Here is a 20,425-nt window from a genome sequence, read left to right as displayed (position 1 = left end):
ATTTCTTTATTGGACACCTTTGCTATATAACAGCCATGTAATGTATAAATCATAACTGTATTCCTACCGTTTACATTTGCCGGGGATCTGAGTAACATGGTGTAGTAGGGTAACACGAAGTAGGGGTATACAGTAGTAAGAAGAGCGCGAGCCAGCGCGCATAGCTGCCCAAATGTCCCAAACCAGATCAAGTGAAAACCAACCTGATATGTATATCGATCGATCAAACCAGCTTATAACCTCATGAGCCCCTTCATCGCGTTCGCGATCGCAAAGCTCGATTTTGCCATAATCTGCCTCGACTCTTTAGTGAACCTCCGGTAACCGCTGAACGCCTTCCAGTGTCTTAGCGTGGTCCCGGAGGTCCTTCAAAATCTCGGCACCTTGTTGGGCCGACGCCGGCGGTAAGTTGTCACTGCATACAGCTACGATGCTCGATACGATGGTAATAATTTCTGTTAAGTTCTCGCTGAGACTGGGTGATGGATTAGGGCTGCGGACGCCTGAGAGAACGCTCTGTATGGCGTATACAATGGATCCAGTTTGAGCTTCGAGGTATGGCTGCGTGAACGGCTCGTGTCACTGGAGTTTTATGGATGCGGAAAGATATAGAGCACACCTTTAATTCGGACCAGGCGTCCTCTCCGCCCTCAGGCGGTGCTGGGCTTATGTCGATCCCGCCACTCCCAAAGGGCCCAGCAGATCGGTCAGGTAGGGGAGGCGGGGAATCTCCGTTTTTGGAGCTACCGCTTGACGACATGCGGTCATGGTTGGAAGTTCGCAACTCTTCTAACGAGCGAAGAGGAGGAGCAGCAGGTATAGTAGCGAAGGATGGTGTTACAGACTGGGCTTGAGGTGGTGGCGCGGGGAGGTCCTGCTCAATACGTGTAGCCTTGCGAATAAAAATCATTCTGGCAATCTCTGTGACGGTGACGGAGACGTGGCTTGCGGCGGCATCCAAAAGACTGACCGGCGACATTCCCGAGCTGGTGGCATGAGTTTTGGAAACTGCAACGAGATTGGACAATGTGACTTCCACTCGTTCGCGCAGGGAACGTAGGCTATTAACGTCGATGTCCTCCCTCATAGGCCGAGATTCGTATGCCCGCACATCGTCGATGATAGCGGATGTGCTTGTCACCACGGCCTTCATAGGCGTGAGGACTCTGGTGGGTGCATTCGATCTTGCCGCCGCAAGAAGGCTGTCGATAGATGATATGAACGCCGTGACATGAATGTCAAGCAAGCCTCCATCTTGGGCCACCGGAAGTTGGTCGTCCATCCTAGGAGTCTGCGTAAACAACTGAGACGTAGCTTTGGTGTATCGAGACGAATCAGTACAATGTTACACCCCGCAGTAATAAACCATCTGACCTTTCACACTCCTTAGCTCCGTCTTGGCCTGCTCGTAACGGCGTTTGTACTCCTTTAACTGACTATCAAGGTCCCGGATAAGTGCAAGGTCAGCCTCCTTCCCAGCCATGAGCTCGTCATTACGACGTCCCAGATCCATTAACTCGGCCATGAGGCTTTCCATATCAGAACGTAACTGTTCTATCAATTCATTGTCAACCTACAGATACGATCAGTTGTACGTAGATAGACGCGGAGCACGTGAAAAAGACATACTTGTCCCGAACCTCCCTGGTACTCTTCCTCGAGACGCTTGCACCGATCGCGGAGGTTTCGCAACTCTGCTTGATCGTCTTGGGTGCGCTCTTCCTCCCTTGCCCGAAGTTCACGAAGTTCGTCCAGCTCCGCCTGCAATACTCTCGTCGCTGTCGAGTGCTCTTCCGCGCGCTTGTATCAAGATGAGGACCGCTGCCAATGAGGCTGAATAGATAGATTACTTACCTTGCGAAACCCAACGACTTCTTCCTCTAGTAACTTTATGCGCTGCTGACTTTCTCGCAACTGTTCTTCCCGCTGCTCGGCGTTCGCCAAATCGCGCTCGAGTGTCACGATGCGGTTTTGCATCCCTACAATCTTGAATTCGTACTCATGTCTCAACCTCTCTGGCTCGTCACCCCCTACACTCGTGCGACCACCCATGACCCTGGAACCAGCTCCGCTAGTGGAGCGATCCGATGTCACAGAGGTTCTGCCAAGTGATACCTTCTCGAAGTAATCGTCCCCGCTCCGGACCCCATCATCATCGAAGTCACCCTGCGATCTCAAGCGGACGCTCAAGCCGCTGAGCCCTACCAAGGGAGTATCGTTCTCTCCATCCGTTCCGGCTTCTGCATCGACATCCTTTCCAATCTCCTGACTCCGATCATCTATTGTCGCAATAGAGCTGTCCCTGATTTCCCTTCCGAAAGGGACTTCGATATCCTCCTCGGCGATCGTGCTTTTGTTAGGGATGATCATCCCGCTGGTGGCCGTCGCACTCTGGGCATTGGTTGTGCTTGATGAATCGCTACGTAGACTGCCAGTGGCACTCGGGCGTCGCCCAAAATCGGGACCGGCACCTACTCTAGCACCGGCTGCATTCGCTACTGCGGTCGCACGCATATCCTGCGAGGGTTTCCTGCGAGCTGCATACGCGTTGATCGGATCGTCTCCATGTGCGGATCTGCTGTACAAATCTTCACTCCGACGCCCGGCCGACGCTTCATCACCACTTGGCCTACTTCTGTTGAATCCGTCTTCAGACGATTTCCTACCGAGCGTGCCGCTACCATAACCACTGTCCATCGCTCGGTCTTCTGACAGACGCCCTGATCGCAAATTTGGCGGAAGGTTGACAGCATCAGAGCGTGGCGAGGCGTGAAAATCAGATGAAGGCATTTCGCCATAGGTCGACTGTGGTGAGCCCGCTGCTGCTAGACCACCCTCACCCTAACAATAAGCGTACAATACGAGGTTAGAGCATGGCAAAAGGATGATCGGGGCGTACCTCTTCTTTAAACTCCGGGTACCGCCTTGAAAGTTCAAAGAAAACATCAGAGGAAAGATCCTCAAATCTCGCCGTTGGAAGCGTGGCGAGTTTCTGCCGGGCCTGATTACGCTTCGGATGGAAATCTTCTCGGGCGGGCAGACAGGGTACTACAAAATAACGAGATGAATGAAGTGGTTCACTCGCCGTTTGCAAGCTTGAATATACCTTCGTTGTTTGCAGTATTAGTCTGCCTCCGAATGAGTTCATCATATACATCTGTCGAGAGTTCCTGGAATTGCTGTTTTGTCAGCCGCGTCAACTTCTGGCGAGCGGTAGACCGCGAATTCGGCGGTGCTGTAGGGAGGATTATCAGACAATAAACGAGCCCTTCTAACCAAGCGAGGCTGACCCTTGGCGAGGTATGCGGTCAGGTACTGCGAGATTTCCAGGTAGTGGGTCCTTGCGATGGTCTTCGGATCAGGTGGAGGCACGGCGGGGACATTTGCCTGATCTTTGATTGGGCGATACGAGTCTGTGCGATAGTTTGAGATTCCAGACAGGGTTGTTGGCGTGGGCGAGGATGCCCTCGCTGATGACTGATTCCGTTTCATAATTGGTTCGGAGAAAAGTTAGAACAACAGCGCAAAGGTGTGTGATGTCCCGTAAACGTAGTTCGTCAAGCCCGGCGGGTAAGCACTGAATACGATGTTGGCTTGTTCCGTGTCTCTCCACAGAGACTCGGTGGGTAACGTACAGGTGGTGGTCCTTTGACGTATGTCGTGTCTCAGAATACCGGTTCGACAACGCTGCTACCTCATGTCCGACTCGTCATTCTCACGCGGCTAACTTCAGTAACACGACCAAAACACGACGAACAGTATGTATACAATTACAGTACTAATAGGGCTCTCACGTCGACGTGCAGCTCCTCTTGTGTATCTTCCAATGGGTTACTTGACAGTCCTTGGAGCAGTATTTGATTGCCTTGCACCTGCCTACACCTGGACAACGGCATACCTCCTTTTCCACACGCCGCACATCTTACTAGTGCTGGTTCAATCGGCGGGACATCCGTAGGCTTCATCATTCTAACGCCTTCCAAGTAGGGCACGGCGAATAACGGACTGATTGCTGCCCTCGTCGCATATTCGGCGGTGACGTTACCGTAGCGGCCCCGCAGCACCTCCGCTCCGACGCCCATCCCACAAGAGCACCACGGTACTTTGTTGGGATCCGATCCGGCATTCGGATAGAGCGGAATAGAGCTTATGAATGAGGTATTCGCAACTTGCCTTATGCTTCCAAGTGCGGCACCGCTCGATCAAGAGTGGAAGCAAATGTCTCCACGCTTCCGATTCGTCGGCATTTGTTTTGATGGCAACTAAGGACGGTATCTCTCTCCCTCTCCTCAGCTTGTCTTGAACCTTGTCTGACTTTGGTATGATCCACGAATCAGCTACAACTGTGTGGGCCGCAAGGTCGAGCCGGATACCAGTCACGAGGATGATTGCGTACAGGTCTCCCTTCGAAGGGATTACACAGTGCAAACTCGGCATGAGTCTCGCCTCCCAGTCCGGTGGCCAAACAGAAAAGGGTTCGAAGGGTTTCCTTCAAACTTGTAATGGTGTCTGGTATGCGTCCAAGCAACGCCCTCTGGACGCGCGACGTGTGTTCCCTCTCTGAAAACATGTGCAGTGTGTGCGCGCCGAACCAATCGAATGCATTTTGACTTTGGGAGAGCTTGAAGGAAGGACAACGGTCCAAATTTACACGGTGCATACCCCAGAGCGTTGGCACACCAGAATCAAAGGTCGTCCTGAAACCCCCGGTTATATTACGTTCCCCCTTAACGTCGAGCGCTAGTACCATCGGTGCAATAACCTGTTCTAATGTTAGATCATGAATACCATGCAAGTGCTGACGGTACAACTCACCTCGACGTATTTAGATTTCCGTGCTACGCAGGAGCTTAGCATCCGTTATGTCAACGGGGAGAGGGAAGGAAACGATCCGCTGGTACTCGCCAACCTGCAACTTGGCTTTATCTAGGGACAATTGTACCTGCAGTAATCGCGTAACCCCCTTCAAGTGCAGCCTGTTCTGCAGAATTTACGATGTCAACGTGGGCAGGTGAGCGTCTGGATCCGTGTATTCGACTTGTCCATCTCCACATGGATCGAATAGCCCTGATCTGTCGCGTCTAATAATGTGGGAGACACAAGTGGCCGGACCTCATTCGTCGTGTCGTTGCTAGGTCGGTGCCCTTGCTAGAACGTGGACGAATCGTTCGTCCGTTAATGAAGCCTTGAAGAGGCACATTCCCAATCCTAACTTCTGTGACAACGGTAAAGTTTTGAGGGTAGGACGAACGGCTAGGCAGACCGTTCCGCCCGTCATAATCATGAGACAGGTAGAAAGGAATGGGGAAGGAAATAATCAAAGGCGACGTGCCCTCGATCCCAGCTCTATCTTCAACGACAACCGCCACCTTATTCTCGCCTTGGCCTGAAACCTCGAGCTTACCGAACGATGCCGAGATACATGCAAAAGCGTTGTGGCTGAAGTTCGCCCACGTTTCGCACTGCAAATAGGGGGTACCAGCGTCTGAGAGGTCAGACTGCACCTTGGTGATAGCGTGCCGCGGAACCACTAGAATGATTATTACAACTTCCGGAACCGTGCCCCATCGCCTGAAAATAGGAGGGTCCTCGTTGAAGCGAAGTTCTTGCACTGCCGTCGGTGACAACCAAGAAGGTCGGAAGCCCGCGAGATGTAACTGGCTAACCATCTCCTGGTAAAAATTGGATCCGGTGGTAAGAGTATGGTTCTGCAGAACCAGTGCGCCTAGGTCATCTATGACTGTGTCCCAGTCGCACTGGACCCTTTTCCTGATGTGTGTGAGCAATAAGGCAAAAGTGCTACGCGTATAGTGGATAATGCTTGAATATCGCAACTTCTGCAGTGCCTGAGGCTCGTCAAGAGATACGGCTTCCGTCTGTTTACCGAGATCTTCATTTGAGAGCATCTTCAAGTATATGTCGAACAAAGCTTCGGTCAGCTGGTTCGGGGTAAACGAAAGAGTTTTTTGTGACCAATTGGTGTTATGGCCGAAGCCGATAAGCTTCCAGGCAAGACGATCCTGATACTGACCTGCAAAGGGGGCTCTAATGGCCAGTAGCAGCGTTTCGGAGGAGTTGGAACGTGTGGTGAATCGGGAAACATAGGTAGAAGGGATGACGCCTAATAGTAACGAGATGGTAGAAAGGTCACCACAGACGTGTTCCAGAATACCGTCCGCAGGCGAATCAGCTGCAGAAAGTAGAGCCTCTGTATAAAGCGTTGACGAAGGCGAATGACAGAGCAGGGGAGTGGTGACAATGAACAGGTTTTGCAACCCAAGATGATCCAGCAGGTTGGATGTCTCGATGACGTCGAAGGAAGTCGGATCGCGGGGCAGTGCGGTCGGACCGTATGAAGCCATGTCCAGCTGCACGACCGATGACCTCCACGGCGCAGTGAATGCAGGTGGATGTATAGTGAATTCATTGGGATTGTTCACAAAATGGAGGGCCCGACAGAACGCAAGTGCATCTCCAGCGTACATTCGAACCACGAAGGGCGCTGAGGAGGCATCTGTATTCTGAACACGGTGTGCAGTGGCTTTGCACCAGGCACTGAATTGTCGGCGCGCAGCCTGCACAATTTCGAAGACTACAGACGGCGCCTCGTCACGGAATTCCAGACCGGAAGACGCTAAAGATTCTGCAAGATGGAAACCCAAGAGGGGGTCTGTACCGTAATGCAAGGAGAATTCCTCTCCGGACGTGGTAGAGAACCCGAAGGTAGGGTTGACGCGATTTGCTGGTTTCACGTTTCGCATTCCATCGTCTGTAACACCTGTCGCCCAAAAACGTTTGAACTGCTCCGCAGCGGCGCTCATCGCTACAGGAGCTAGAGGGCCGGCTGAACGTATCGACCCGATGACTTCACGGTCTTCCATTGGCTTCCGAACCCTCTTGATACCGTCCTGAAATCTCTCCTCGAAGTGTCTAGCTTGCTCGACATTGAAATTGGCTGTTCCCAGCCAAAGCTTCCAGAACCTGCCGATCTCGGACAGAGTATCCGAGTTACACATGGCGATGATATGGGAATAAGGGCCCTGTCTCCACGAATCCATACTTTCCGCAAGGGGGGCGAGCTTACAGCATTGTTCGGTGAGCAGTGAAAGGGAGCCTTCGTCCAGCATCAAATGATAAAATATGTTCCATATACATGTCTGCTTGTCTTCAGTCCCGTCATGATCGGCCAAGAGCGTAAAGAGTAGAGTGTTGCGCGCTACAAAACGACCACGTCGGTGATAAGTTAACATTAACGCTCTAACCGTTTGTCAGCACGTACCAAGGACAGCAGCTTCGATGTCGCAACAGGTGACATCAAGTTTGCGGGGCTCTATTCTAAAAGTCAGACGCAAAGTCCACTGGGGAACAATACGATATCATACTAACCACCCAACGCCAAAGCATCAGCGTACACTGTGTACAAAATGTGCCTTGGATCTCCACAGCCAAGCAACAGGACGTCTGCCTTGCGTTCGGGGGGTAGATCTTCAGTGAAGCATACGGCAGACGTGTTGCCAAGCGGGTAGAAGAAACTTCGACCAGGCCAATACAAAACGTGAGACATGTTATATTTCAGACAGAAGCACTGCAAGTACGCGAGTCAACCGTCAGTCAGGCGGAGGCTGCGAGTGTAGTGCTTACCTGTTACTTTTCGAGTGAAAGGAAAAGCGTAGACCCGGAGAGGGTGCTTTGGTTTATCTACTGCACCGTCAACGTGACGTCACCACCTCTTTTCTATATACATAGCCTCCTCCGTTCTTCATTACCGTATCTTCGTCTCTTCTCCTTGTGATACCACGCGCAAATATTTTCCTGACAGGCTGCCTATGATAACGTGAGCGCACCGATTGTACCTTCCTTAATCCTTCGTTGGCACCGTATCTTCGGACCTATGGGGATGTTCTCCTTCTCTGGTATACCTTTCCCGCCTATGCTGCCCTGGAAAACGCCAACTCACTGTCAATGAGGGCGTCACCAGAGTCCATGATGTTCTGACACCAGTGAACAGCGGATGCCGAGTTTCTTGGTATTTTGCGAGTTTAGGCAGGACTCGCGAGCTGAGTCATTTCTTCAGGCTTTGCGCCCTGCGGGGTCATGACCAGGATCCTCGTTAACTAAGTTTGGAAAGCCCGCCACACAAGGTTCACCCCTTTTGTACAAGCTCTTAGCAACCACGAGCTACGTCCTGAGCAACCACTGGCCCATTATCAAGTACCATTGCGGTGAGTCGTTCGTTGTCCACTGATAGTGGGAAATGGAGAATGCTGTGTGCACTGGTCAAAATTAGGAAACAGACTTCGGTTACCGTTACGCCCTCTATAATACTTGCGCCAGCTCACGCACCTTCTCTGGTGAGATAGGGATGACCTGCAGCAAATCACGGGACCGAACTTTATCTCGATGGACCAGCGGGCGTCAGCCTCCCACGGAGGGATAGGTTGTCAATCATCACGAAGGGGTGCCCGTTCATGACGTCGAAATTGTCGAATATGGTCCTGCACTCCTGACATAGGTAGAGTTAACTGTAACCCACCCGCAGAGGCAAACCTGGTGCGTGAAGGATGATGTCCGCATGAAGGATTGGATCTTGTTCATTCTCCTAGGCCTCCCGTGTGGTTGTCTGTCATATAGTCCCCATCGACGAGTCAGGTGGTTGTAGAAGGCGAGTCCCGAACCCTAAAGTCACCGCACAACCATACGAAGGTAAACAACAGGATGAGAACAAGCAGAGCTCCGGCTTGGACGACGCAGAGGATAGATGTGAAGTGGAACCATCTGCACGCTTCTTGTTCATTCTAACCGAGACGCGCCCCAACTGTGTTAGGAGTATCTCAGTCCAGCGCAGGAAAGCTTCCGTGCCAGTTGAGCGTGAGTACTTACAACCCCGTGTGTTCAGCACTTCAGCGCCCGGCGATGAGAAGGTCTTGTGACTTACATGACAGTTACTGAGAGCTACGTACAACCTGGCAGCGTGGATTCAGCGGTACCATCATTGTGTTGATCATAGGGTCCTCCCAAATGAAGGGAGCTGATCGAGAAGCTGGATCTATCGAATACGCAGAAATCCACTGCCCACACAAGGTAGGATATGGGCGACTAAACGCAGTGCTTCTCGTAGACCACAACATCCTGATCTCCCATTCCCAGACGTCCATCAACCGTTGGGCTACTGGTGAGCTCTGCGACTCACTGTTGCGTTATATGCATTGACCTTCATGTAGTGTTGCACTGGAGCCGCTTCGTTCTTCATACCGACATCCAAGATTGCCTGTTCCATACCCCGCATCTTTAGCTCAGATGGGTTCTTTCGCGCTGTCTAATTAGTCTTGCTGGTCTAAATAGGAATTCTGGCATTCGGGTTACTTACACCATGTCTTGGCGAGGTATACAGTCAGGTACTCCGGGAGTTCTTGCGATGGTCTTGGGATCCGGTGGAGGCATAGCAGGGGCGTTTACCTGACTTCTGGCTTGGCGATATGAGTCTGTACCAGAGTTTGAGGTTCCAAACGGGGTTGTTGGCGTGGGCAAGGATGCCCTCGCTGGTGACTGATTCCATTTTCATGATTGGTCCGGAGAGAAATTAGAACAATGGCAGAAAAATTTGTGATGGCCCCAAGCCGTACATGTAATTCGCTGGGCCCAGTGGATGAGCACTGGGTACAATGCTAGCTTGTTCCGTGTATCTCCACAGCCAACATCAGGTGGGTAACGAACAGCTGGTGGGAATCCACTGAGTGACGTATGTCATGTGCAGTGCATTCTCGGTCTCACGCGCTAACCTAGGAAACACAACCAAAACACAACAGAAAGTACAGTATTACAGTGCTAATAGGGCTCTCACGTCGACGTGCAGCTCCTCTTGTGTATCTTCCAATGCTTCACCTGACAGTCCTTCGAGCAGTACTTGATTGCCTTGCACCTGCTACACCAGGACAACGGCACACCTCCTTTTCCACACGCCGCACATCTTGCTAATGCTGGTTCAACCGGCGGGACACCCGTAGGTTTCATCCCAATGCCTTCCAAGTAGGACACGGTGAATAGAGGACTGATTGCTGCCCTCGTTCGCATATTTTGCCGCGACGCTGCCGTAGCGGCCCCGCAGCACCTCCGCTCCGACGCCCATCCCACAAGAGCACCACGGTACTTTGTTGGGATCCGATCCGGCATTCGGATAGAGCGGAATAGAGTTATGAACGAGGTATTCGCAACTTGCCTTATGCTTCCAAGTGCGGCACCGCTCGATCAAGAGTGGAAGCAAATGTCTCCACGCTTCCGATCCGTGGTCATTTGTCTTGATGAGAACTAAGGATGGTATCTCTCTCCTCAGCTTGTCTTGAAGCTTGTCTGACTTTGGTATGATCCACGAATCAGCTACAACTGTGTGGGCGGCAAGGTCGAGCCGGATACCAGTCACGAGGATGATTGCGTACAGGTCTCCCTTCGAAGGGTTACACAGTGCAAACTCGGCATGAGTCTCGCCTCCCAGTCCGGTGGCCAAATGGAAGAGGGTCCGAAGGGTTTCCTTCAAACTTGTAATGGTGTCTGGTATGCGTCCAAGCAACGCCCTCTGGACGCGCGACGTGTGTTCCCTCTCTGAAAACATGTGCAGGGTGTGCGCGCCGAACCAATCGAATGCATTTTGACTTTGGGAGAGCTTGAAGGAAGGACAACGGTCCAAATTTACACGGTGCATACCCCAGAGCGTTGGCACACCAGAATCAAAGGCCGTCTTGAAACTCCCAGTTATATTACGTTCCTCCTTAACGCCGAGCGTCAGTGCCATCGGTGCAATAACCTGTTCTAATGTTAGGTCACGAATAGCATGCAAGTACCGACGATACGACTCACCTCGACGTATTTGGATTTCCGTGCTACGCGGAGCTTAGCATCCGCTATGTCAACGGGGAGGGGGAAGGAAACGACCCGCTGGTACTCGCCAACCTGCAACTTGGCTTTATCTGGGGACAATTGCACTGCAGTAATCGCGTAACCCCCTTCAAGTGCAGCCTGTTCTGCAGGATCAACGATGTCGATGTGAGCGGTAAGCGTCTGGATCCGTGTATTGGACTTGTCCATCTCCACATGGATCGAATAGCCCTCATCTGTCGCGTCTAATAATGTAGGAGACGCAAGTGGCTGCACCTCAGTCGTCGCGTCATTGCTGGTCGTTGGTGCCCTTGCTAGAACGTGGACGAATCGTTCGTCCGTTAATGAAGCCTTGAAGAGGCACATTCCCAATCCTAACTTCCGTGACAACGGCATGGTGTCGAAGGTAGGACGAACAGCTAGGCAGACCGTTCCGCCCGTCATAATCATGAGACAGGTAGAAAGAATGGGGAAGGAAACGATCAAAGGCGACGTGCCTTTGATCCCAGCTCCATCCTCAACGACGACTGCCACCTTATTCTCGCCTTGGCCTGAAACCTCGAGCTTACCGAACGATGCCGAGATACATGCAAAAGCGTTGTGGCTGAAGTCCGCCCACGTTTCGCACTGCAAATAGGGGGTACCAGCGTCTGAGAGGTCAGACTGCACCTTGGTGATAGCGTGCCGCGGAACCACTAGAATGATTGTTACAACTTCCGGAACCGTACCCCACTGCCTGAAAATAGGAGGGTCCTCGTTGAAGCGAAGTTCTTGCACTGCCGTCGGTGACAACCAAGAGGGTCGGAAGCCTGCGAGATGTAACTGGCTAACCATCTCCTGGTAAAAGCTGGATCCGGTGATAAGAGTACGATTTTGCAAAACACGAGCGCCTAGGTCATCTATGACCGTGTCCCAGTCGCACTGAACTCTTGTCTTGGTGTGTGCGAGCAGTAAGGCGAACGTGCGGCGCGTATAGTGGATAGTGCTTAAGGACCGCAACTTCTGCAGTGCCCAAGGCTCGCCAAGAGACATGGCCTCCATCTGTTTACTAGGATCCTCATCCGAGAACATCTTCAAGTATATGTCGAACAAAGCTTCAGTCAGCTGGTTCGGGGTAAACAATAGAGTTTTTTGTGAGCAATTAGTGTTATGGCCGAAACCGATGAGCTTCCAAGCAAGACGATCCTGATACTGAGTTGCAAAGGGGCCTTTTAGGGCCAGCAGCAATTTTTCCGAGGAGTTGGAACGTGTAGTGAATCGGGAGACATAAGTGGAAGGGGTGACACCCAGCAGTAAGGAGATGGTAGAAAGATCACTGCACGCATGTTCCAGGATACCTTCCGCAGGTGAATTGGCTACCGGCAGTAAAACCTCCGTATAAAGCGTTGACGAAGGTGAGTGACAGAGCAGGGGAGTAGTAGCGATGAGTAGGTTTTGCAACCCAAGATGATCCAGCATATTGGACGTCTCAATGACGTCGAAAGAAGTTGGAGCGGGGGACGGAGCGCTCGGGCCATATGACGCATTGTCGAGCTGCACGACTGTTCGCTTCCACGGAGCGGTGAATACTGGTGAGTGATCAGCAAGTTCAGCAGCGTTCGCGGAATGGAGTGTTTGACAGAACGCAAGTGCATCTCCAGCGTACATTCGCACCACGAAAAGCGCTGAGGAGGCACTTGTGTTCCGGATACGGTGTAAAACGTCTTTGCACCACCTACTGAACTGCTGGTGGGCAGCCTGTACAATTTTGAAGATCACAGACGGTGTTTCGTCCCAGAATCCCAGACCGCAAGATGGTAAGGTTTCTGCGAGGTGGAAACCCGACACGGGGTCTGTAACGCAGTGCAAGGAAAACTCATCCCCAGATGTAGCAGAGAACGCGAAAGTAGGATTGACATGATTTGCTGGCTTCACATTTCGCAATCCGTCATCCGTAACGCCAGTCGCCCAAAAACGTTTGAACTGCTCCGCAGCGGCACCAATCGCTACAGGAGCCAGAGGGCCGGCTGAACGTATCGACCCGATGACTTTACAATCTTCGAATAGCTCCCGGACCGTTTTGATACCGTCCTGAAATCTCTCCTTGAAGAGTCTAGCTTGCCCCGCATTGAAATTGGATGTTCCAAGCCAAAGCTTCCAGAACCTGCCGATCTCGGACAGAGTATCCGAGTTGCACATCGTGATGAAATGGGAGTAAGGGCCCTGTCTCCACGTATCCATACTTTCCGTGAGCGGGACGAGCTTGCGGCATTGTTCGGTGAGCAGTGAAAGAGAGCCTTCATCCAGCATCAAATGATAAAATATGTTCCATATACAGCTCTGTCTGTCTTCAGTGCCATCATGATCGGCCAAGAGCGTAAAGAGCAACGCGTTACGCGCTGCAAAACGACGACGTCAGTGATAAATTAGTATGGACGCTCGAAACGTTTGTCAGCACGTACCAAGGACAGCAGCTTCGATGTCACAACAGGTTACGTCAAGTTTGCGGGGACTCTATTCCAAAAGTCAGACACAAAGTCCACTGGGGAACAATACGACATCATACTAACCACCCGATGTCGAAGTGTCAGCGTGGATTGTGTACAAAATATGCCTTGGATCCCCACAGCCAAGCAACAGGATGTCTGCCTTGCATTCGAGGGGTAAGTTTTCAGTGAGGCATACGGCAGATGCACTGCCAAGCGGGCGGAAGAGATTTCGACCAGGCCAATACAAAACGTGAGACATTGTTATGTTTCAGACAGAAGCACTGCAGGTATGCGAGTCAACCGTCAGTCAGGCAGAGGCTGCGAGTGTAACACTTACCTGTCACTTTTCGAGTGAAAGTAAGGGCGCAGAACTTAAGAGGGTGCTTTGGTTTATCTACTTCACCGTCATTGTGACGTCACCACCTCATGTCTGCATACATAGCCTCCTCCGGTCTTCAGCACCGCATCTTCGTCTCTTCTCCTTCTGTGATACCACCCACGACTATGATAATGTGAAAGCACCGATTGAACCTTCCTCAATCCTCCGTTGGCACCGTATCTTCGGGCCTATGGGGACGTTCTTCTCTGGTGCACCTTTCCCGCTCACGCCGCCCTGTAAAATGCCAACTTGCTGTCGACGAAGGCGTCTGCGGAATCCATGACCTTCTGACGCCAGTGAACAACGGGTGCTGAGCTTCTCGGTATTTTGCAAGCTTGGCCAGGATTCGCGAGCGGAGTCATATCTTCTTTGCGCCCCATGCGGCCACCACCGGGATTCCCCATTGGTCGATTTTGGAGAGTCCTCCGCACGAGGTTCACCCCTTCTGTACAAACTCTGCACGTTCTCGTTGGGAAGCCAATTACCGTAATCTTGAATTTGACCTCGTCGCAACGTGGAAGAATAATTCTGTTCAACTCCGCATCTGTAATTGTTGACCAGCATACTCCTAATGATAGTCCGCCGATGTCTTTAGCGACCATGAGGTACGTCCTGAACAAGCACTAACCATTATCATGTACTATCGCGGCGAGCCGTTCGATGTTCACTGATAGTGGGATAATGGTGCGTGCAAGGCTGGTCAAAATTGAGAGACAGACTTCGGGTTACCGTTACGCCGTTATCAGATTAGCACCTTCTCCGCCGAGATGTTAAGCAACAAATCGCCGGATCAAACTTTGTCTCGATGGATCTGTGGGACACGTCAGCGTCCTTCATGGAGGGATAGTTTCTGGGTTGTCGGTCGTTACGAAGAGTGTCTCGTTCATGACGTTGGAATTGCCCTTTCTAGGGCATTCCTGTCATAAGTAGAGCAGCCCCTAACTTACTCGCAGAGGCGTACCTGATGCGTGAAGGATAGTGTTCACTTGAGTCTTGTTCATACCGCCAAGACAAAAGTTCTCCAAATTTCCCGCCCGTCTGGTGCGTCTCCGTGCTGTGGTGTCTATTAGAAGCACAAGAGCTCCCCCCTTGGACGGCACCGAGAATTTGTGCCTGCGCCCACAGATAACCAAGATAGTATAAGACGACTAATTTGAATTTGAATGACATGTGTGTGCGTGTGTGTGTGTGAAGCGCAGACTTGAATCACATCTTCGCGCGCCTAACTTTGTTCACGACCGTCGCCAAGTGCGGGATGCTGGTGTACTGTCTCTGTCGAGCGAAGGAAACCAAACTTGAGATAAGCTTACCAGTCGAGCAGGCCTTTCATATTTTGTAGGTAGGTCGTCCATGACATCACGGGTGTTGTGAGGGCGAGGCATTTGCCCGAAATTCAAACCCAGCTGCAAGGCTTCCGCTGCTCGCCGGGCAGTCTCCGCTTCGTGTGTTATAGAGAGGATCTGTTTCCCCGTTTGGATCGGATTTCGGAGTTTCGCAGACGTACATAGGTATCCACGTACTAGGAGGTCTAGGGTTAAAGCACGAACGAGGATGATTGACCTGAAGGAGGATGTGAAGTTGGAAGCTCACACATCTGTATGTATAGCTACTTACAGCATACCCACATTCCCAGCTCCACCCTCAGAGTAGTGCACTTTATTCGTTTTCTGTATGCCGAACAAAGGAGCCTCGGATCTTATCGAACTTTACTCCCATCCAGCTTCCATCTACATGCGGGTATCTCAGTGATGTGGTGACCGGAATATCGCAGGTTGGGCGGTGGAACTGTCTGCACTAAAATATACACCTTCCATCAAAAGCACCGCTTGGCCCCTAATGCGTCGGTTGGGTCCTGCCTGATTAGGCGTGCAAGGCCAACAACATACTTGTACATATATGGGCCTTCAAATTTCAATGCTTCACCAAACGATCTGACCTCTGCATGCACGCTGGATTTATCCAATCTGCAACGCATTGGTGACAAGACGGTATCCCTTTCAATTCTGGGAATGTGTTGTGGTAGGTCCCTATTGTTTAGTGTATTAGTATAGCGCTCCCGCATCTGCCGGTTCTCTTGGACCGTTGTCCGACTGAGTGATATATTACAAACAACATGCGGAAATTGCCAGGTGAACGCCACTGGGAGTAAGTTTGATTCGGATGACGCAACTCCACGCAACTCCACTAGTGCTGTGGGGTCGCTGGGCATGCTTTATTCACTGTATCCATATCGAACTGCTGGTCATAGCACACTGTCAAAATTTCTCGGAGGACGTAACAACCAGCACTTTCAGTCTTCCACGGCTAGAGGAAGCCGCTGTCCGTGTGGATGGCCGTGGGAACTCGATGAGTGGACAGTGACATCAGCTGTCGACTCAATGAAAAAACATATATAAAAACCGCGGTCTTCCGTGGCTGTCAATGTCACTTGACCGCAACCCTCACCTCCTGAACGGCGTAAGTACAGCGTGGCACGTCTACGACGACTTCTCATCATCCACGTCTTCAAAGTATACTTCGTTCTCCTCGCCAAAATACCACAAGGAACAGACAGTGTTCCTTGGAAACATGGTAAGACATTTTTTTGTTTCGCATTTTCAGTCTCGTCCGCATTCTGTGTATTAAACGTGCCCAGGCCCGAGGAAACGACGGTATCGTGGCGAAGTTAGGCCGATTTCTCCGTCGCGCTGGGTTGCGTTTAAGCACGCTCCTCACACTTCCCGACAACGAGTATGAACCTCGTACATACGTGTTCCGATTTGGGATTCCTCTTGTGATGAAAGTCACACACAGAACCGTCAGCACTGAAGCAGACGCTCTACGATACCTCAACCAAGTCGCGCCCCGTCTCCCGATACCAAAACTCATCGGTTCCTTCGAATTGGACGGCAAAGTTTACACGATCATGACGAAACTCCCGGGCCATCGGTTACTGGATAAATGGCCACAGATATCCGCAAAACAATGCACGGACGTAATTGTGAAAGAGGTCACAACGATCCTTTATCAGCTTTGGGACATTTCGCAACCCGTTGATATTAAAGGAAAAGTAATGATGAGTGCCAGTAGCCACGGTCCTACCTCATCCACGGACACTACGCGAGTCGTTAGGTGGCCCATATCTCTCCACGCTCGAGTGCTACGATAGCATGTCGGATACGAAGATGTCGAACGTCTCTCCGCGTATCACCAACGCCCTTAGCCAAGACCCGATAGTTTGGGTTCACACCGACCTGAGGATGCAGAATATACTGGTCGATGACGAGGGCCATGTCACGGGGATTGTTGACTGGGAGGATTCGGGATGGCTTCCAAGACATTGGCAGCTACATATTCTGCGTCGACCACAGTGGGGGTGTATGGGCGCTTGGGTCGTGTACTGGCAGTCGGAGTTCCGTTGTGATGACGTCACTGAAGAAGCCTACGATGCTTCCTTAGACGGCGTACTTGTATACCCCCTATAGTACCTTAATCTATTGTAAGTATTGCGTGCGGAAGAGGTTCCCGTGCAAGGCAAGTCGAGAAACCGCCTAGTTGGGGATAGCGAAGTACGGTGCCAGCCGATAAGTATAAACCGCGGTACCCAAACCAAGTGTCCCATAGGTATACTACTGCCCGATGAAACATCAAACTACCGGTCAAATCTCATCGATCACAATCTGATATGGCTCGCTGTTAAGGTAAGATCTCAAGTACCGTGTCTCGCAGGCCTGGCTGTGGGATGTCACAGCCTGCTCCACTTTTAGGGCCTGCGCCCTTGCTATGCCAAGACCCTGCAGGACGTTAGTCACCCACGTCCTGCAGGAAATATTGTGTTGCCTGTTCTCCTCCGCAGTTGGGTAGCTCTGCGGGAAGACTGACTTGCAGACTTCCCAGAATCCATCTGGGTCCCGAACGACACCGTTGCCAGTCCGGTATGCCGTCACCTTAAAGTAGCCTAGGATCTGGGTCGCGGAAGCCGTGAGCGGTCCCCTTGGCAAAGTTTGTTTGACATATGTTTCTCTTCCTTGGGGATTGGCACCAACTGCTGCCCAATGATGACGAGTGGCAACCCCAGTCTCGGTGATATGGATCAAAGACCAGTGGAACTTTCCGCTGAGCAGCGGAACAGTGCAGACGTAAAGAGATCCACGATCTAGGTGGACAGATGCTCCAAGCGGCCGATTAGTTGTGATGTAGACCATAGCCTGTGCTTCTACCTGGTAGTTGGACGAGTTTTTGATTGTCAGTGTCTAGCGATTGTCATCATAGAGCCTGTTTGCTTTCTCACCGGTATGTGTGGGGAAGGATTGGAAGGGCAGGGGTATAGATGGCTTGTTTTCACGGGCACCACGAAGACTTTTATGCTAACGATTGGGTGCCTAACGTGGTGGCCGCTAGGACATCGTGATCGATAATACCCAAGGACCAGACCCAGTCTGGGCGGCTAAGCGGGTGTAGGAACAAGGTGCACGTGACCATCGATCTCGACAGGGGCCGAATATTCTTTAGTACTGCTGTGCCACCGTTTCAAGCTCGCGTTCAACAACCGCTGGAGTAAGTGTTCGCAATTGACTTAGCAGGACTTGACAGTATTGTTAAAGCCTGGACACTACGCGTTTCTTCTTTCTCTTTCCTTTATTCTAGTTTCGAGCCATGCCTAAACGGCGGCGTGGCAGCACAACATGCGAATCAGACTCATTCAGCGAACGTCTAAGTGAGGAAGATTCTGACCTATCCTTTTCCGATGTTCCAACGCGAAGAAAGGCACCAAAATCGACACGTAAAACACGAACATCATTTCAACCACCAAAAATAGCGGAAAACGACGCGTCTTCGACAGCCCCCACACATTCTATCTCTACACATGTCGTTGCGGATTCGGAGATAGATGAAGTTCGGGCGTCCTTGCTTGAGTGGTACGATAAAGTTCACGACGTCCGAGGAATGCCATGGCGAAAGCGATACGATCCTTCGCTAGGGGGAGAGGGTAGGGCCCAACGGGCATACGAGGTGCGGCCGTTCCCACTTCCTGCATTGAATCACTGCGAAGAAAGTGCACTCATGTGACTTGAAGGTTTGGATATCTGAGATCATGCTCCAGCAGACACAGGTGGCGACTGTGATACCATACTATAACAGATGGATGGCAAAGTATGCTCGTGACCTTCCTGTCAACGTGCACGCGGTTTGAGTTCTGACTTCTTTTCGTAATCTTAGATTCCCCACTATTGCACATCTAGCAGGATCAGATATCGAGACGGTTAACGGCCTTTGGAAAGGTCTTGGTTATTACTCGCGAGCAGCACGGCTTCTACAAGCTGCTCAAAAAGTCGTTAAGGAGCTTGATGGCCGTCTTCCTGACAATGCAAAGGACATGCAAGCGAAGATTCCGGGTGTCGGCCGGTATAGCGCCGGTGCCATTTGTTCGATTGCTTATAATGAATGTGTTCCCGTGGTGAGTTCCTGCATCATTAACCGATCCTGAGGGCCGCATAGTTCGCCCGAGGCCAATTTTAACTTCCGCGTTGCCTCTAGCTGGATGGGAATGTTCACAGATTACTCAGTCGATTCTTAGCACTCTATGCCCCTCCGAAAGGAAAGCAGACCCTGGATGTACTGTGGGCTGGAGCTACGGCTTTCGTCCAGAATTCTTCGCGGCCTGGTGACATTAACCAAGCTTTGATCGAGCTTGGAAGCACGGTTTGTAAAGTGCGAGAGCCTGCATGCTCCGGATGCGCGATAAGTTCATGGTGTCGGGCGTACAAACGAACTCAGGGTGCTTCTGTGAATAATGATCAGTTCCTTCTCCAACTGTCGTCTTACACCCACGTTGACAGTCACAAGACGGAACTGGGCGTGACACTGGTATTGAAGCATCGTGCACTCTATGCGAAACCGCTCCCAGCAGATGATAGGGAGGCTGGCCTCGTTACTATATATCCGATGAAGGTTGAACGAAAAAAGGCAAGAGAGGAGTTGGACATCGTTCACGTCATCGAGTGGCGTAAGGAATACAATTCCCAACGATGGTTCATACTAGTTCGTCGCCCAGAAGGGGGTTTGTGTTGTTCCTTGTGCTTTTTGGGAATAAGTTAACCTGTTCTCAGGTCTTCTGGCCGGATTGCACGAGTTTCCTACAGTGCCAGCCGTCTCGGATTCACTATCCACATGCGGAAATGACCCAGAGATCGTGGGCAAGGTGCTATTTAACTTGTTTGTAAACCCACCGCCTCCTTTCTTTAAGGAACCGAATGCCCAGGAAGTTGGCTGTGGGAACAAGGGGGCGCTTCGAGTGGCCATGATCAAGCCTGTGGGAGATGTTGTACACGTCTTCTCTCACATCAAGAAGACCTATCGCATTCAGTGGGTAATTCTCGAAGGTGGAGGTGATAAGCCACCAGAGCTGCAGAGCGAATCATGTCTATCGACCGTACCCACCCGTGAGATGATCGAGGGAAATGGGAAGGACAAACGGAGAAAGGTCTCACGCACGCCTAAGGGTGGTAATGCGAACACCACACCCCAGTGGGTGCCCTTAGAAGAGGTTGAGAGTGCTAAGTGGGTATTTATTTTTTCTTCTGTCGACTCGACTTTCTCACACGACTCACCTTGGCCGCAGTATCGGAACTGGTGTAATGAAAGTATGGAAACTTACGAAGGCCTTATGGGAATAACGATATTCGATTACTCATCGTTCCCTTGTTTCATCTCATATGTGAGTCTACCT

The 20,425-nt window shown here is 51.4% G+C and overlaps 7 protein-coding genes across 7 annotated transcripts; 2 read left to right on the top strand and 5 right to left on the bottom strand.

Moving 5' to 3' along the window:
* Nucleotides 1-306: 306 nt before the first annotated feature.
* F5J12DRAFT_892530 (uncharacterized protein) lies at nucleotides 307-3,492 on the bottom strand (the record flags this gene model as incomplete). The annotated part of the gene is made up of 8 exons (XM_051747582.1): nucleotides 307-561; nucleotides 620-1,314; nucleotides 1,375-1,573; nucleotides 1,630-1,800; nucleotides 1,855-2,841; nucleotides 2,900-3,048; nucleotides 3,107-3,235; nucleotides 3,291-3,492. 8 exons carry the CDS (start codon nucleotides 3,490-3,492, stop codon nucleotides 307-309), a joined length of 2,787 nt encoding a protein of 928 aa, XP_051600247.1.
* Nucleotides 3,493-4,207: 715 nt separating this feature from the next.
* Nucleotides 4,208-4,805, bottom strand: F5J12DRAFT_84908 (uncharacterized protein). The gene has a single exon (XM_051746458.1). The coding sequence runs from the start codon at nucleotides 4,748-4,750 to the stop codon at nucleotides 4,334-4,336; it is 417 nt and encodes a 138-aa protein (XP_051600246.1). The 5' UTR covers nucleotides 4,751-4,805; the 3' UTR covers nucleotides 4,208-4,333.
* Nucleotides 4,806-5,081: 276 nt separating this feature from the next.
* Nucleotides 5,082-7,564, bottom strand: F5J12DRAFT_892529 (uncharacterized protein; the record flags this gene model as incomplete). The annotated part of the gene is made up of 3 exons (XM_051747581.1): nucleotides 5,082-7,216; nucleotides 7,280-7,330; nucleotides 7,387-7,564. The coding sequence occupies 3 exons, from the start codon at nucleotides 7,562-7,564 to the stop codon at nucleotides 5,082-5,084; spliced, it is 2,364 nt and encodes a 787-aa protein (XP_051600245.1).
* Nucleotides 7,565-9,751: 2,187 nt separating this feature from the next.
* On the bottom strand, nucleotides 9,752-13,596 carry F5J12DRAFT_912959 (uncharacterized protein; the record flags this gene model as incomplete). The annotated part of the gene is made up of 4 exons (XM_051749079.1): nucleotides 9,752-10,798; nucleotides 10,852-13,247; nucleotides 13,311-13,362; nucleotides 13,534-13,596. The coding sequence occupies 4 exons, from the start codon at nucleotides 13,594-13,596 to the stop codon at nucleotides 9,983-9,985; spliced, it is 3,327 nt and encodes a 1,108-aa protein (XP_051600244.1). The 3' UTR covers nucleotides 9,752-9,982.
* Nucleotides 13,597-16,492: 2,896 nt separating this feature from the next.
* On the top strand, nucleotides 16,493-17,180 carry F5J12DRAFT_905532 (kinase-like domain-containing protein; the record flags this gene model as incomplete). The annotated part of the gene is made up of 2 exons (XM_051748671.1): nucleotides 16,493-16,790; nucleotides 16,828-17,180. 2 exons carry the CDS (start codon nucleotides 16,493-16,495, stop codon nucleotides 17,178-17,180), a joined length of 651 nt encoding a protein of 216 aa, XP_051600243.1.
* F5J12DRAFT_768454 (uncharacterized protein) lies at nucleotides 17,144-18,123 on the bottom strand. Its single transcript, XM_051742216.1, has 2 exons — nucleotides 17,987-18,123; nucleotides 17,144-17,915 (listed from the first exon to the last, which is right to left on the bottom strand). Exon 2 carries the CDS (start codon nucleotides 17,898-17,900, stop codon nucleotides 17,355-17,357), a length of 546 nt encoding a protein of 181 aa, XP_051600242.1. The 5' UTR covers nucleotides 17,901-17,915; nucleotides 17,987-18,123; the 3' UTR covers nucleotides 17,144-17,354.
* A 228-nt stretch (nucleotides 18,124-18,351) lies between these two features.
* On the top strand, nucleotides 18,352-20,372 carry F5J12DRAFT_720258 (DNA glycosylase; the record flags this gene model as incomplete). Its single annotated transcript, XM_051741228.1, has 7 exons — nucleotides 18,352-18,708; nucleotides 18,773-18,849; nucleotides 18,916-19,153; nucleotides 19,234-19,482; nucleotides 19,543-19,756; nucleotides 19,806-20,256; nucleotides 20,318-20,372. The coding sequence occupies 7 exons, from the start codon at nucleotides 18,352-18,354 to the stop codon at nucleotides 20,370-20,372; spliced, it is 1,641 nt and encodes a 546-aa protein (XP_051600241.1).
* Nucleotides 20,373-20,425: the final 53 nt, after the last annotated feature.

The sequence above is a fragment of the Pisolithus orientalis genome (assembly GCF_024613125.1).
Source record: "Pisolithus orientalis strain OTSU chromosome Unknown F5J12scaffold_13, whole genome shotgun sequence".
Classification (NCBI taxonomy): Eukaryota; Fungi; Basidiomycota; class Agaricomycetes; order Boletales; family Pisolithaceae; genus Pisolithus; species Pisolithus orientalis.
This window is presented reverse-complemented; position numbering and strand designations above follow the sequence as displayed.